Source organism: Sorex araneus, chromosome 2, assembly GCF_027595985.1.
Source record: "Sorex araneus isolate mSorAra2 chromosome 2, mSorAra2.pri, whole genome shotgun sequence".
NCBI classification, from domain to species: Eukaryota; Metazoa; Chordata; class Mammalia; order Eulipotyphla; family Soricidae; genus Sorex; species Sorex araneus.
This window is the reverse complement of record NC_073303.1, coordinates 18383503-18398852: the sequence shown is the minus strand read 5'-3', so window position 1 is coordinate 18398852 and position 15350 is coordinate 18383503. Positions and strand designations below refer to the sequence as shown.

At 43.8% G+C, this 15350-nt stretch overlaps 1 protein-coding gene across 1 annotated transcript; it reads left to right on the top strand.

The window, feature by feature from the left end:
- The first annotated feature begins 2489 nt into the window (after window positions 1-2489).
- FAM8A1 (family with sequence similarity 8 member A1) lies at window positions 2490-12764 on the top strand. Its single transcript, XM_055124981.1, has 5 exons — window positions 2490-3288; window positions 5080-5200; window positions 6902-7025; window positions 7766-7905; window positions 9971-12764. The coding sequence occupies exons 1-5, from the start codon at window positions 2619-2621 to the stop codon at window positions 10113-10115; spliced, it is 1200 nt and encodes a 399-aa protein (XP_054980956.1). The 5' UTR covers window positions 2490-2618; the 3' UTR covers window positions 10116-12764.
- Window positions 12765-15350: the final 2586 nt, after the last annotated feature.

Sequence of the window (15350 nt, the reverse complement as noted above, 5' to 3'; positions counted from 1 at the left end):
TTCCCTTAAGCAAATGTCTATGTTCGTAAGCAAAGACTATTGACTATTGTACCTATTAACTAATACTATTAGCATGTCGACATCACAACCTCTCTCTCTATTCTTGATTAAAATCTTTCTTTACTCAGGTTTTTTTTTCCACACCCTTGTACACAAAGTCTGGAAGTCTGGTATGTTTCTATGAACCAGAGTTAATGAGTTACAAGTGGTGGGCACTAAAAGGTAAAAATATTGACATTTAAAAAACCACCCCTTTTTAAAAAAAAACACCCCTTTGGCCCAGTAACAGATTACAATCACAGTAGCAACCCATGGAAGCAGCCAGCTGTGATTCTATCTGGGTGGTGCTTTTGTTCTCCCCTCCTCCTTTAAGTTTCATATATATTCAGTCCCTAATTAATTTACTCTCAGTGCTATAGAGTTTAGGTTTTCTTTTTTTCTTTTTTTTTTTCTTTTTGAGTCATCACAGCTGGCGATGCTCAGGGGTCACTCCTGGCTCTGCACTCAGGAATCACTCCTGGCAGTGTTCGGGGGACCATATGGGATGCTGGGAATCGAACCCAGGTCGGACGCATGCAAGGCAAACGCCCTACCCGCTGTGCTATCACTCCAATCCCCTTAGAGTTTAGTTTTTAAACTATAGTTTTAACCGATATAACCTAGACGTTTATGTAAAAGCCAAGTTAGGAGAGTATGTTCACACTGGACTCTAAATATGGTCTCTCTCTCTTTTATTTTTTTTGGCTTCGTCCAAGTGGGGGCTGCTCTCAGCTCAGTGCTGGGTGGTTCCTTCCCGTCATGTTCAGAGTACCATAAAGTGCTGGGGACAGAACCCACGTCTACCCCACGCAAAACCTGCATACTAGTCCTTGGAATTAACAACCCAGCCCCATCTGAGTATGAACTCTTACTTTTAGTAAGTTGTTTTTTACTTAGAAATAATGGTTATGCCCAGACTATGATTTTTACATGTAGTAAACCATTTCTATACTTTATTTCTCTGATTTGCATTTGAATTACTTCCTGTGCAGATCAAAGAGAACTGGTCCCCCAGTCAAGACTTAATGACGTACTTGATGACTTTAACTTTATGACTTTATTATAGGCTTCACCTATAATCAAATCACTGAGACAGAAGTAGTCTTTTTTTCAAAAGCAAAATTGATCGAAAAAGGTGATTACTCAAGCTATTATATTTAACTAAAAATCCTTGGAACTACTCTGAACTTTCAAATTATGCAAATGAATAAATTCACTCCCTCCCCTTATACCAATTATGATTGCATTTCTGACCATTGCAAGGCAGTGTCCTGATTAAGTTAACGGTCCATAAGGCGAATGTCTATGAGGTTTGGGTGCTACATATTCAGCTATATGAGCAATTTAAAACAAAAGTCCTCATTTCTCGTATCTGCAATATTTCATTTTAATTCCAAGCCCTTTTCATGACTTTGCTTCCGTTTCTTTAGCCTTTCTCCACCCACATGTGGAATGCTTGTTTGTTTGAACCTTATAACTTCCTGAGTTGATTCTGAAATGAAATTACCATGGTAACCTTTCCAGCGATAAGTCACAGTGACCTAAGCCTTATTTGGAGGTTCATACTCTATTATTAAAAATAATAACATATAGCAAGAATCATTTCTTATAATTACATAAACCTATCGCTAAATAAAATGCTAAATAAAAGCCCGAAATAAAGTTCTGCATATAAGTCCCCAAGACTCAATCATTAGTCTACCTGTAGTGATCTGAGCACTGCCAGGCGTGGCACCACCTCTCTCTGGGGGGGTGGGGAAAATGAAGAAAAAGGAAAAAAAATAGGATACTATATATATAACTCAGAGGAAGTGGCAATTAGATCTGGTTAGGGAACTAGGAGGCTCCAAAGTCCGGGGAGCTGAAAACTGAAAGAATGGATTTGAGGAAGCGCAGTTTTGCAGCAGTAACTAGCTTGGTCCACAGAGGTGGAAAAGCAAGATTTTTCAGGACAGAGGTGTCACTTGCAGCTTGAGAACTGTGACACGAGCCTACTCCCTTGCCTAACAAGAATCTCTGCAACTGAACCACACACTCGCTTCGCCTCCATCCCGGTTAATTTCTTATCTTCGGAGGGGCTCTGTCTTGGCCACCCCCAAAAAACGACCAGGGCTTATTAAATTGGAGTGAATCGTGGAAAAAGCGAGGATCCTAGGGTCCCACACAGCTGCATCTCGGGGATGGAGGAGGAGGACAGCGCTGAGCCGTAGGAATCCCGTGGGAAAGTCTCCCGGGAGCGCCAAAGTTCCACCTCCCGCGGGTGGACTTCCGGGAGAGGCCGCGGCCTAAGCCCTCATTGGGCGTCAGCGCAGGGGGTGTGGCCCCCACAGCCAATAAGCTCAGCGCCCCGCGTGGCCACGCCTCCCGGCCCCGAGGCCTCCGAGTGCGCCCGCGCACGTCGCCAGCCTCCCCGGGCCCCGCCGCGCCGCGACGCCGGCGAGGGGCGGGGTTTCCGCTTCCGGCGACGGAATTGTTGACGCCTGCGGCTGCTGTGGTGGCGAGTGGGCTGTTGGGGAGGGGCGGCGGGGGCGGGCGACGGCTCCCTGACAGGACCCGCCGACGGTGCTGCTGAGGCGACGATGGCAGAGGGCGCGGAGGAAGCGCGAGGCCGCCCTCCGGGGCAGCACGACCACGACCGCGACCACGGCGGCGGCGGCGGCGGCGGGGACCGCGAGCCCGGCCCTTCCCTGAGAAGCTCGCCCGCCGCCGCCGCCGGGCCGCCGGCCGAGCCCCAGGCCCCGGGCCGGCCGCCCTGCCCGCCCGCCGGCGCCAGCGAGGGGCCCGAGGGGTCGCGCGAGCCCGCCAAGCGCGGGGACGCGGAGCGGGAGCGGCCGGCGCGGCTGAGCGCCCGCGAGTACTCGCGGCAGGTGCACGAGTGGCTGTGGCAGTCGTACTGCGGCTACCTCACCTGGCACAGCGGCCTGGCCGCCTTCCCCTACTGCAGCCCCCCGCTGCCGCCGCCCGCGCCGCCCGCGCCCACCAGCGCCCCCGCCGCCGCCGCCGCGCCCCCCGCCGCCGCGCCGCCGCCCCCGCCGCTCGGCTACTACCACCCCTTCTACTTCCTGAGCGCCGCGGCGGCCGGGGCCGGGGCCGAGCCGGGGGCGCCCGCCGGCCTCCCCGCGCCCGCGCCCGCCGCGGGCCTGGGGCCCCGCGCCGCGCCCGTGCCGGGCTCCGTCCGCCCCGCGCCGCTGACGAGGGTCGCGGCCGCCGCCCCTTCGCGCAGCCCGAGCGAGACTGGGCGGCAGGCAGGTGAGGCGCGCGCGCGGGGTGGGGTGGGGGGGGGTCCCCCCGGCACGCCCCTCTCGGCCGCGCCCGCGGGGGTCGCCTGCTGCTCGTTTACGAGGAGAGGGGAAGGCAGGGGCCACTGCCGCTTCGTGCGGGGGGGTGTTGGAGGGGGTGTCGCGCGCCTACCCGGTGGTCCCGGGAATGCGCCCCCGGCGGGACGGGGCGGGGCGGGGAGGTGGTACAAGGACGGCCCGGCCCAGAATGGCCTGCACTGACCCCCCCGGCCCGGCGGGCAGGCGGTCTGTTGGCCGCGATACGGGTCGTTGGACCCGCTGGACTGGCTGCTGCTCCTTTAGCTCCAGGCTCAGACGCGGTTTCCGCGGTGCGGCCGCAGATGTTGCAGGCAGGGCGCAGGTTGCCCCGGTGCAGCCCCAGATGTTGCAGGCAGGGCCCAGGTTGCCCCGGTGCTGCCCCAGAAGTTGCAGGCAGGGCCCAGGTTGCCCCGGTGCTGCCCCAGAAGTTGCAGGCAGGGCCCAGGTTGCCCCGGTGCAGCCCCAGATGTTGCAGGCAGGGCCCAGGTTGCCCCGGTGCTGCCCCAGATGTTGCAGGCAGGGCCCAGGTTGCCCCTGTGCGGCCGCAGATGTTGCAGGCAGGGCCCAGTTGCCCCGGTGCGGCCGCAGATGTTGCAGGCAGGGCCCAGGTTGCCCCGGTGCTGCCCCAGATGTTGCAGGCAGGGCCCAGGTTGCCCCGGTGCTGCCCCAGATGTTCCAGACAGGGAGTAGTTGCCCCCGTGCTGCCCCTGATGTGGGCAAGACCTAGTTTTCCCGGTGCAGACCCAGATGTTCTGGGCAGGACCTCGGTATCCGGGTGCTGCCCCAGATGTTGCGGGCAGGACCTAGTTGCCCACTGAATGCCCTCCACCCCCCGCAGAATGTTCTGGGGGGTGACAGACTTAAGGGGAAGACCGTAGGTCTGTCATATCTGTGATGGGATTTATCCCTTAGAAGCCTGACCTTGGAAGTGAAGACAGTAATGCAAGACCATGGGGACTGCCTGTTGTGCTGATTGTCTCCTTAATTATGGTCCAGTTTAGTCGTGGACTTGCGATCACCCCCAGACACTCATTTGATTCCCTTAGTGAAATGGATTCAGTTAAGTAATCGGACAACGTGTTTTAAGCATTTTAAGTGGGGGTGGGGTGGTGAAAGCAATTTTTAAACTGTCCAATGAAGAGGCCGGAGCAATAGCACAGTGAGTAGGGCGGTTGCCTTGTGTGTGATCGACCTGGGTTCCATCCCAGCATCACGTAGATAACCCAAGCCCACCAGAAATGATCCCTGAGCACAGAGCCAAGAGTACTGCCCTAGGTGCTAGTGTTAGCAATAGATTCGATAACACTACTAATAGTTGCAAGACCAAAATTTATTTTTTTCAATTAGCTATGGTACATTGCGGCCTACTTCTCCCACTAGAAGAAACTGGCAATCTTCTGAGAGTTTCCTGCCCCCATGGGACAGCCTTGCAAGCTCCCCATGGTGTATTCATATGCAAAATCCAGTAACAAGCTGGATCTCATTCCCCTGACCCTGAAGAGCCCCCAGTGCAACATCCTTAGGAGGGCCAAGTCGAAATAGTCTCCTAAGATCTGAGGAAAAGGACGAAATGAGATGTTACTGAGCCTACCCGAGAAGTCGGTGATTAATGGGATATTGTGATTGTGATGGTACATTGACTTTACATTCCTCGTTATTACATACTTGCATTCTAAGGCTTTGTGGATTCGTTTTTCTAACTTTTTTTTTTTTTAATTTACAGGCAGAGAGTATGTTATTCCATCCTTGGCCCACAGATTTATGGCAGAAATGGTGGATTTCTTTATTCTCTTCTTTATAAAGGCAACCATTGTCTTAAGCATTATGCACCTCAGTGGAATAAAGTAAGTTAAGGTCACCTGCAGGAAGATTTTAATACCCTATTGTCTGGAAATCTCATTTTGTTCAGTTTTGTTCACACTTGCAAGTGACTAATTGATGTGCCAGTGTCATGATTTCTTAATAGAAGCTTTTGTCAGATTTGTTTTCCCGCCCTTGGTTAAAAAAACATTACTAGACATAGGCAAAACAAGCAAATTTTGCAAGATCTGTGAGTCTCACTTATCAAATGTAGGTAAATGGAGCCAACCAACCTTGTTTTGTTATTATTCAACTATTCTGTTAGGTGAAATATAATGTCCTTCTTAAAATTCTGTGCCATTTGGTGTATGTCAAGACAAAGACAAGGTTTTTTTGTTTTCTTTCTTTTTGGGTCACACCCGGTGGTGCACAGGGGTTACTCCTGGCTCTGCACTAAGGAATTACTCCTGGCAGTGCTCAGGGGACCATATGGGATGCTGGGATTTGAACCTGGGTCGGCCGCGTGCAAGGCAAACACCCTACCCGCTATGCTATCACTCCAGCCCCAAAGACAGGGTTTTTGGTAAATGAACTGTTAGCAATCAGCTTATGTGGCATTTCCAAATGGGATTGCTTGCTTATACTGTTTGCTTAGGACAATATAAAATCTGATGTAAAACCAAAAAGATCACAAATTCTTATTGTGCCCCTTTGCTGCCAAAAGACCCTGTAGTGATTTCCCACTGTAATAAAATTTTGTTGGTTTTTTGTTCTGTCTTGGAGTCACACCCAGTGGTTCTCACTCCTGGCTCTGCTCAGGGATTACTCCTGGTGGGTAAGGGGAACTGTTTTCGGTGCCAGGGATTAAACCTGGGTCTGCCACATGCTTCTGCTCCCAGAATAAAATTTTAATGATTTAACTGATGTTCTTAGGTTTTTTACCTTTTGAGAGGGAGGGTAGAAAAGTGGTTACACCTGACAGTCCTCATGGGCTATTCCTGGCTCTGTTCTCACTCCTGGTAGTGCTCAGGAGACTGTATCATGTAGAGGATCTGTCTTGGGCTAGCTGCATGCGCACACCCCTCCCTCCACCCTGTACACACTCTCCGGCTCCTGATGCTTTTTTAATCAGTTTCTTCACTAAATACCTGACCCAAAACAACAGCTTATAGCTTCTGTTACCCACTTGCTCCAAGATTACTTTCTCTTATTATTCCAGCTCTTGAACTTCTCCCCTTCTCATCATTTAGAATTTAGCTTAAATGTCATTTCTGGGAAAAGCGTCATTGATGAAATGTACCTGTGACGTGTTTCCAGTGCACCATGTGGTTCCCCACCTTGGTCCTGATTTCATTTCATGATTGTTCTGCTTTTTCCTCTGAGGTTAAAACCTCTGTGAAAGTCAAGACTACTGAATTCACTCACCCTTAAAGCCCCAAGGATAGTACAGTGCTATACTAGTGCTGCTTATTTGTTGAATTAGCTATAAATGTTTGGTGAAACTAGCTAACTTGGGAACCCAAATATTTACTTAGAATTTTATTTAAAGTTTGTTGAGGAGCCATGGATTTAACTCGGTGGTAGGTACACACTTCATATACATAAGGGCTTGGTTTGAGCCTGGTCCTGATAGCCTTTCCCTCCGCAAGTTTTTTTAAATTGTTACTTAAACTAATGTGGGCAAAAAATAATGCGACTGTTCTGGTAACTAATTCTTAATAAACCAAAACTATTATTTTGTATAGGGATATCTCTAAGTTTGCTATGCATTATATAATAGAAGAAATAGATGAAGATACATCAATGGAAGACTTGCAGAAAATGATGGTTGTGGCTCTCATATACAGATTACTAGTTTGTTTCTATGAGGTAAGTCGTAAGATATATATTAAATATTTGTGTTTGAAAGTCTAATTTTAGGCTCAGCTCAAGATGAGAAAGTAATGTAAGGTTAAATTCATGTCTTTAAAAATGTCTCTGATTTTCTCATTTTTCCAAATATTAGCTGTCCTTTTCAAGTTTCAAACAGCTCTATGAGGGCTGGAGCGATAGCACAACAGGTAGAGTGTTTGCCTTGCACAAGGCTGACGCAGGTTCGATTCCCAGCTTCCCAGCATCCCATATGGTCCCCCGAGAACCGCCAGGAGTAATTGCTTAGTGCATGAGCTAGGAGTAACCCCTGTGCGTTGCCGGGTGTGAACCAAAAAAGAAAAAAAAAAAACTATGATTGGAGACAATTCAGTTTTCTTATGTTTCAGTCTGTGATTCAAAACTATACTTCTAAGTAAGCTCTGTGGAGTTTGAAATATGTTGGATAATAGCAAACACAGAAGGCAACTGATTGTGGGATTGAAGATGTTGAGAACTACGGAGAGCATTAAAAGTCTGAAACTGGACTTAAAGCTTCTTGATTTTTTAAAAAATATTTCTATTTACTGTAGCATTGGTAGTAACAAAAAGTGTTATATTTTTAATATTGACATACTAGAGTATGAACTTCCATCTCAACTTGGAAGGTTTTAAAAAAAGTAATATTACAGAAAATTTTACTGTTAAAATTGGCTTAAATTGAACCAGAAAATTATTGTTCAATTACCTTTTTTTCCTAGATTATTTGCATTTGGGGAGCAGGCGGAGCCACCCCAGGAAAATTCCTGCTAGGTCTTCGAGTTGTGACATGTGATACATCAGTGCTTATTGCACCAAGTCGGGTTTTAGTGATTCCTTCCTCAAATGTTAGCATTACAACGTAAGTTATTTTTCTTAGTTAAGCTACTCTGCTTATGAAAATAACAAATTTTAAATGTGGCAAGTTCATAAATTATTCTTAGAATATTGGTAATTTTTTTTTCTTCCTGGCATAATAGGTTTACATTTATTTTTTCTTCATTTTGGGATCATACCTTCCTGTGGAAGACCCTATGATACTGGGAATGAAACCTGCATCTCAGGCATGCAAAATGGGTTTGCCAGCCCGTTGAGTGTTCTCTGGTCCCTTCATTTATTTAACTTTAAAATACAGCCTTTTTCAGTTACATAATTGGAGAACTCTCTTCAGTATACATTTTCAAAATTATTTGGGGGAGAACTTTTTTTTTTTTGGCCACTAGTGGCACTTAATGTGGCTATACTCAGGAGCGAGCCCTGGTGGTGCTCAGGCAGTATGCTAGGTATGCAAACCAGGGTTGTGGCCCCCATTGCTCCATGCAAGGCTAGTGCCTTCTTTCAAGTACACTCTCCAACCCTCAAAAATAATACTTAATGAAATATGTCACAGTAATTAACAGGAGGCTGATTTAGGTCCTGGTGATGTACCTTCATCTGTGCTCCATATCTACCATGGTAAGTCACCACCGAGCCTCCATTTGGTTAATACCTGTCACTATCACATAGAATAGGCAGTAAAAATTTTGACAGTGCTGCCTGCATGCATCCTACTCTTAAGAGATAGAGCTTGAGATACTCAGCACTCTTGGCTATCCGTCGACCTCTGACTGGTGGTTATCAGTTGCGTTAAACAAGATACTGGTTGGAAGTGGTGCCAGAATGATTCATAGCTTGATTTTTAACTAAAGACCTGAACATGAGACTAGAAGAAGCCTTGATCTTCTGACATTCTGGCTACTAGTAATGAGTTAATATTATAGCTAATACTTATTGAGTACCTCTTGAGCACCAGGCACTGTTAAGAACACAGAAAGCCAGAGAGACAGTACAGTGTGCACGGTGTTTGCCACACACACAGCCAACCCAGGTTCAATGCCCAGTACCAGAAACAGTTCTCTCAGGTGCTGTCAGGAGTCTTCCCTGAGCACAGAGCCAGGAATAAACCCTGAACACACTGGGTGTGGTCCCAAGCAAACAAAATCACATATACTGTGTATGTATTAACTTAATCCTGATAAGATCGTTCCTATAGGAACTATTATGTGACACACAAGTAGTAAAGTAGAAAAGTAACTAAAAGATAGAAAAGTAGTAACTAAATTAAGCGCCCCCATTCAGCTACAGCTATACTATAGGCTTTTGAGATACTTATAAGCAGAATTCTAACAGTTCTGAATAATGGTTGAAATTTTTTTTAAGTTTATTGTTATTTGCGGGGAAGATGGGTTGGGCCACACTCCATAATGCTTGGGAGCTAGTTCTGACTTTGCTCAGGGGTGCTCTGGAGATGACGTGGTTCCATGGATTGAACCAAGGTCGGTGGCAGGCAAGGCAAATGCCTTACCTTCAGTAGTCACTCTCTTGCCTAAAGGATCCCGTCAAGAAAGAACTGAGTAAAAAGAAATACACAATAATTTGCTAGTGTAGTAGTTTTTATAGAAACTAGAAAGTGGAACTGTAGTGAACGTACTCAATTTAAACACAGCTGAAACAGTATTGACTGTGAAAAGGTTAAGTAGAGAACAGTTATTCATCTGGCAAAATATCATAAACCTTTGGTTCACATTCTCTTTTGGGGGCTTTTTGGTTTTGGGGCCACACCTGGCAGTGCTCAGGAGTTACTCCTAACTGTAATCAGGAATTACCCCTGGCTGTACCTAGGGCACCATATGTGATGTCAGGGGAAGGAACCAGTGCAAATGCCTTCACTCTGGCCTAAGGATTCACATTCTAAAGCACATTATTACTTTCCATGTGAGCATTTTGAAGTCTTTATGTTAAGTCTAAAAGCAGCCCAGGTGGTTTGGTACTTTTAAAACTTTTCTCAGTTATACTGTAAGTTTTAAAGTTTGCATTTGAAACTTGTTAGACTAATATTAATCATTATGTGGTTGGTATATAACATGATTTTTTTGCATTATTTTTAGGTCTACTATCAGAGCTCTGATCAAGAATTTTTCTATTGCTTCCTTTTTCCCTGCTTTCATCACGCTGCTATTTTTTCAGCATAATCGAACAGCTTATGACATTGTAGCAGGAACCATTGTGGTAAAAAGAAATGGGGTCAGATGATGCCAAAGCTCTGAATTCCGTGCTCTCTGGAATAATGCAAGACTCAATTATGTATTAAGGCCATCAGTATCCCTAGGTTATATTAATTGATTCTGAAATTAAAGCATTCACTCCAGTGTGATGCAGGTGGATATCCTGAAAGTATTGATTTTACTTGAATGCCAAAGAACTTTTCCAGAAGAAAAACCTGTTAAATTCAAGTGTTAAAATTTTTAGATAAAAAAGAAGGCAACTGGTTTTGTAATCTTCAGTGGACAATATATACTTTCTTAAGATCTAAGGCATTAGAACTTGTTGGAAGCATTTTCAACTTTGAAATCTCCAAATGAAACGTCAAAGATTTATTTTGGTTTATCCCAAAATGATGGAAAATGTCCAGTTGTGTTTTGTAAACACATTATTCATCTTTTACTTAGCAGTTTTTGGAGAAATTGTCTTTGCTTATGTGGGAGTTGGGGAAAAAGGACACAGATTTGATAATCTTCCAGCCCAGGTGTGATTAGTTAGCTGCAAGATAAAGGGGTAAGAGGGGCAAGCCTGGCAGTTCCCTTACCGGAAGTTTTTATGTCTATACTGCAGTATATGTGAGAATGATAAACTTTACAACTATACTTAAAGCTTAAAAAATGTAATTTGGGGGAAGTTTTGCATGACAATGGAAAAGTACTGTCATATTGCTCTATTACTATTGATTTTCTTTTAGAGAAAAGGTAAGTTAGTGATTGCCTTTAATGGGGGGGGAAGCAAACATTTTCTGTAAATTTAACTTAAAACTCATGTTGCAAGTGTTTTCCGTGCCCTGAATCAAACTATAGATATGTGGGGGGAATGACATCAAACTGTTGTGTATTTACTGTAAAACTAAATTCCCAGTATGTGGCATGAAGAAAGTATTAGTGCATTTCAGTGTTCTGAAGATAACGCCTGTATACACAGGATAGTGACATACTATTTTCTTTTTATACTTCATACAGTTGCGTAACATTTGAGATTAAGGCATTAAGTAATCCTAAAACTTCTTGATTAAATACTAGTAGCCTCGAAATGTTGGCAATTTTCCTATTGCTCTTCTCTAAACAAAGGCATGCTAGCACATTCAGACATTATTCTAAGGTGTTTAGTTCTGTGGACACTTTGGGTCTGCCAGGGATGATGAACTGAAGGAAGTATTAAGCAGAGTAACACTATACATTGCCATTTTAATTTATTCTTTAGTTGAAGCAGAGTTGTGGAGTATTTATGCACACTTCAGTTAGATGGTCTAGTTAGCTCTGTACTAAAAGTTTCATTTCCTAGGCATTCTCTGATATTTAGAAACACTAATCTGTATTGGACAGTTCATTAGATTGCTTAACAATCAACGTAGACCTTATTTTTTTTATCTTAAGTGTAATAACTAATGCAAAACATATGCTATCATTTTCTTAAGTGGGTTTTTCTTTGACATTTTAAATTAAGAAAATATTTGCAGTGGACAATTATAAAAACCTTAACATTGGCCTTACTAATGCCTTTTTATTGTAAAATTTCATAAACCATGTTTATCAAAATAATTTTATATTAATACCACATCACAGAAAGCCTGGTGTGTGTCAAAATACTGAGCAGATCAGTCATTTGCAGCCTCAGGGAAGATAAAAGTGTTATACCCCTTCAAAGCAGGGACAATAGCCTGTAACTTTTTTAATTAGAGTAGAAATTAGGAAATATTTAGATTTACCACTTAATGGTATATGTAGTACTTTGCCACTGATTTGGGAATACAAACTGAAATATTCTTGGTCATGTAGTTCTGGAATATAGCTTTGTTCTAACTTCCTTCAGATGACTTCAAAACAAAAGCAATCAAGTATTGTTATGTAAAATATTCGGCATTTGATACTGATTTAGATTGTATTCATATAGGAACCATATATATCCATCTCAGGATTCAAGTAGATTATGTATCCCTGTGAAACAGAAGTATTATTCCTTTGTCTTACAACAGAATTGAAGTTTATTTCCATTTGTGAATTAGCACTTACGGAGAGTTTGAACCACAGATTGTGGGACAAAATAGCGGAGAAGGGGGGGGAACTACCTCTTTCTTTTGGGTTCTGGAGGGGGAACCGAATGTTAAGTATATTTTATTTACAAAATGGCTGTTTCTGTAAAATAATTGTCATGCTAAAACTCTTAGGGCAGAAAAAAGTTGTCTTCATAGTACAAGCACTACTCATATATATATCTTGTTAGAATCGAGATGAGTGAGAAAAACATTTCAGTGAACATGCCTTAAAGCCACAGAACAGACATCTAGAAAAACCTTAATATATTTACTAAAAAGTAGCCTAAGTGGCTACTACACCTTGAAAACAGGCTGATAAATGTTCATGGTGGGCCATTTGGATGAGTGAAGAGCAAGCAAACAAGCCTTGTTAAGGCAAATCTGCAACTTGAAATGAAGCCAACATTTTTTGATACTAAACCTTTCGAATATTACTCAAGTTATGTGGCACTGACTTCTAAATCATCTGAGTTTCATCCATATATTAAGGATTTTTAAAAAACAAACCTGTATTTGAGAACTAACCTATCTGTAAAAATGATTTGTCTTTAAACTTTCATTTTTTAACTGATTAGAAATTAAACATTACTTTGTTTTTTGGGCCTCACTTGTCCATGCTCATGCGTCACTCTGGAAGCACTTGGGGGGACCAAATGTGGTGCCTGTGATCAAACTGGGGTAAGCGCCTTAGCCCTTGACCAGCTCTCCAGTCCCATATATAACTTGAGTAAAGAAAATACTTTCCGCTCCCCTGCTTTCTGATAATGTCTGTTCTCTGTACAAGCTTGTTTTTCTTTTGAAGTCTTCACATATATTCTGACTTCATAATGCCTTCAAAGCATGTCATTATGACTAATGACAAGATTTCATTCTTTTCTATAGCTGAATATTTCATTGTAAAGAATCGCATCCAGCATTTTGGTCAGTGAGGTTGTTCGTACATCACGAAATAGTCTCAAATGGCTATACCATACAGTGTAGCCTGGAGGGTAGACTTTTCTACTGTCTGGGTTACACTGATCACTCAACAAAAATTCGCTAACAGCTCAGTGTTAAATACGCCACACTTCACTGTTATTGCCATAATTTATTGTCTTCCGCCTAACTTGTTTCCGTTGTGAATAGTACTATTAACATGGGAGCGTGTCATCCTGCAAGCTGAGAATTTTGTTAAATTCTGTTTTGTAGCCCACCTGCAGAGCTCATGGGCTACACTCCAGGCACATTGCTTGGGGGTTCTCAGGGGACCACGTGGTACTGTTGTTTGAACCCAGACTCCAGCATGCAAATGTGCACACTAGCCCTGTGAGCTAGCTCCCTGGCTACATGTTTTTTTTTTTTTTTCCGCTTTGTAGGGGCTTCTCAGGGGCCACCAGGATCACAACTGGCAGTGCTCAAGAGCCATGTGGTGCTGGGAATAGAAACCCAGGTCTTCACATGCTAGGCACGTGCTCTACCATTTGATCTATTTTCCTAGTCCTTCAACTAGTATTACCATTTTCTTTGAATAAATTTCTAGAACTGCTGGTTTGTGTTTCTGTTTAAAGTATAATCTCCATGCTGTTTTTCATAGTGGTCTGATACACCATTTCACAGTCTCACCAACAGTGCCCCAAGGCACCCACATCTTAGTCTAGACAGCCATTCTTACAGGTATTTACAGGTATGAAATGATAGTTATTGTGGTTAACTTCCCTGGTGTTTAATGTTAAGCATGTTTTCTGTGCTGTCTTTGGGAAAATGTATTCTAATTCTCCAGTTGTCTTTTTTTTTTTCTTTTTGGGTCACTACCCAGAGATGCTCAGGGGTCACTCCTGGCTCTGCACTCAGGAATTACACCTGGCCGTGCTCAGGGGACCATATGGGATGCTGGGAATCGAACCTGGGTCGGCTGCGTGCAAGGCAAACGCCCACCCACTGTGCTATCACTCCAGCCCCTCTAGTTGTCTTTTAAAAAACTATTGTTTATATTTTGGGATGGAGCCCTTTAATCATTGTCCTATTCAGTACAGTATATTTCCTTTTTGTTGAGTTTTGGCGCCACACCCAGTGGTGCTCAAGGCTTACTCCTGGCTCTGCACTCAAGATCACTCCTGGCGGGCTACAGGGACTACAGGGGTACTAGGTGTCAAACCCTTGACGGCTACATGCAAACCAAGTATCCTAACCCCTGTACTATCACTCCAGCTTGTTGGAGCAATACTGTTTTTTAGCTTGGATTGTAGCTCCCCTTTTCAAAATTGCTTTAGTGATTGAAAAAATTGCTAAGACCAGAGTTCATTTTTTTTTGCCTGTTTCCATCTAGTTTTCAGGTTTTACATTCGAATCCTTGAGTTCATTTCTGTTTATAATGGGCAAATTTCATTGCTTTGCCTGTGGCTGTCCCAACATCACTTATGGAAATATTTTCTCCTGATAGTGTCAGAACGATTATTTGTGGATTTTTGAGGTCTGTCCATTGTTCTGATTTCATTTCATACCGTAATGTTTTAATGATGTAAAGCTTGATACTGGGGAGCATGATAAAGGTCTCCAGCCTTGCTTGAGTTTGCTTTAGCTACTTGAGGAATTCTGACTATTTTCTCTACCTTGTGGAAAAGGTCACTGGAATTTTGGTAGGGATCCCCTTGAGTACACAGATGCATTTAGGTAGGTTAATACTGTGGACTTTTTACCTGTATTCTTTAAATTCCTGAACATGGACCATCACGTATCATGTTGTCTTTAGTTTGTCTTGTGGTCTGTTATCCATGGTTACCCATGCCAATATGAAAGGTAAAAACCGTATGTCCATCTCAGTGTATATATGTGTGTGTGTTCATACATACCACTGGTTTGTTTAAATCATCCATGCATTCCTGAAATAAGTCACATTTGATATTAGTATATTGTTGAGGAATTCTGAATACATAGTCCTTGATGAATTTATCCACTTTAGGATCTGGCCTCCTAAAATGAGTTTGGTTTGGAGTGATCGGTTCTTATGGAAGAGTTTGGGGATGAATCTTAAAAGTTCTTGACAGAATTCACCAGTGAAGATAGTTTTCTGGACATGTTAAAAAGGCTTTTGATTCACCATTTTCTGTGTTACCACAGTTTTCCTAGGTTTGTGTTTAATATTTATGATGATCCTCTGGCTCATTTCTTTTGAGTTTCATCTCAGGACAAAAATCGTTTCAGCTCTAGTT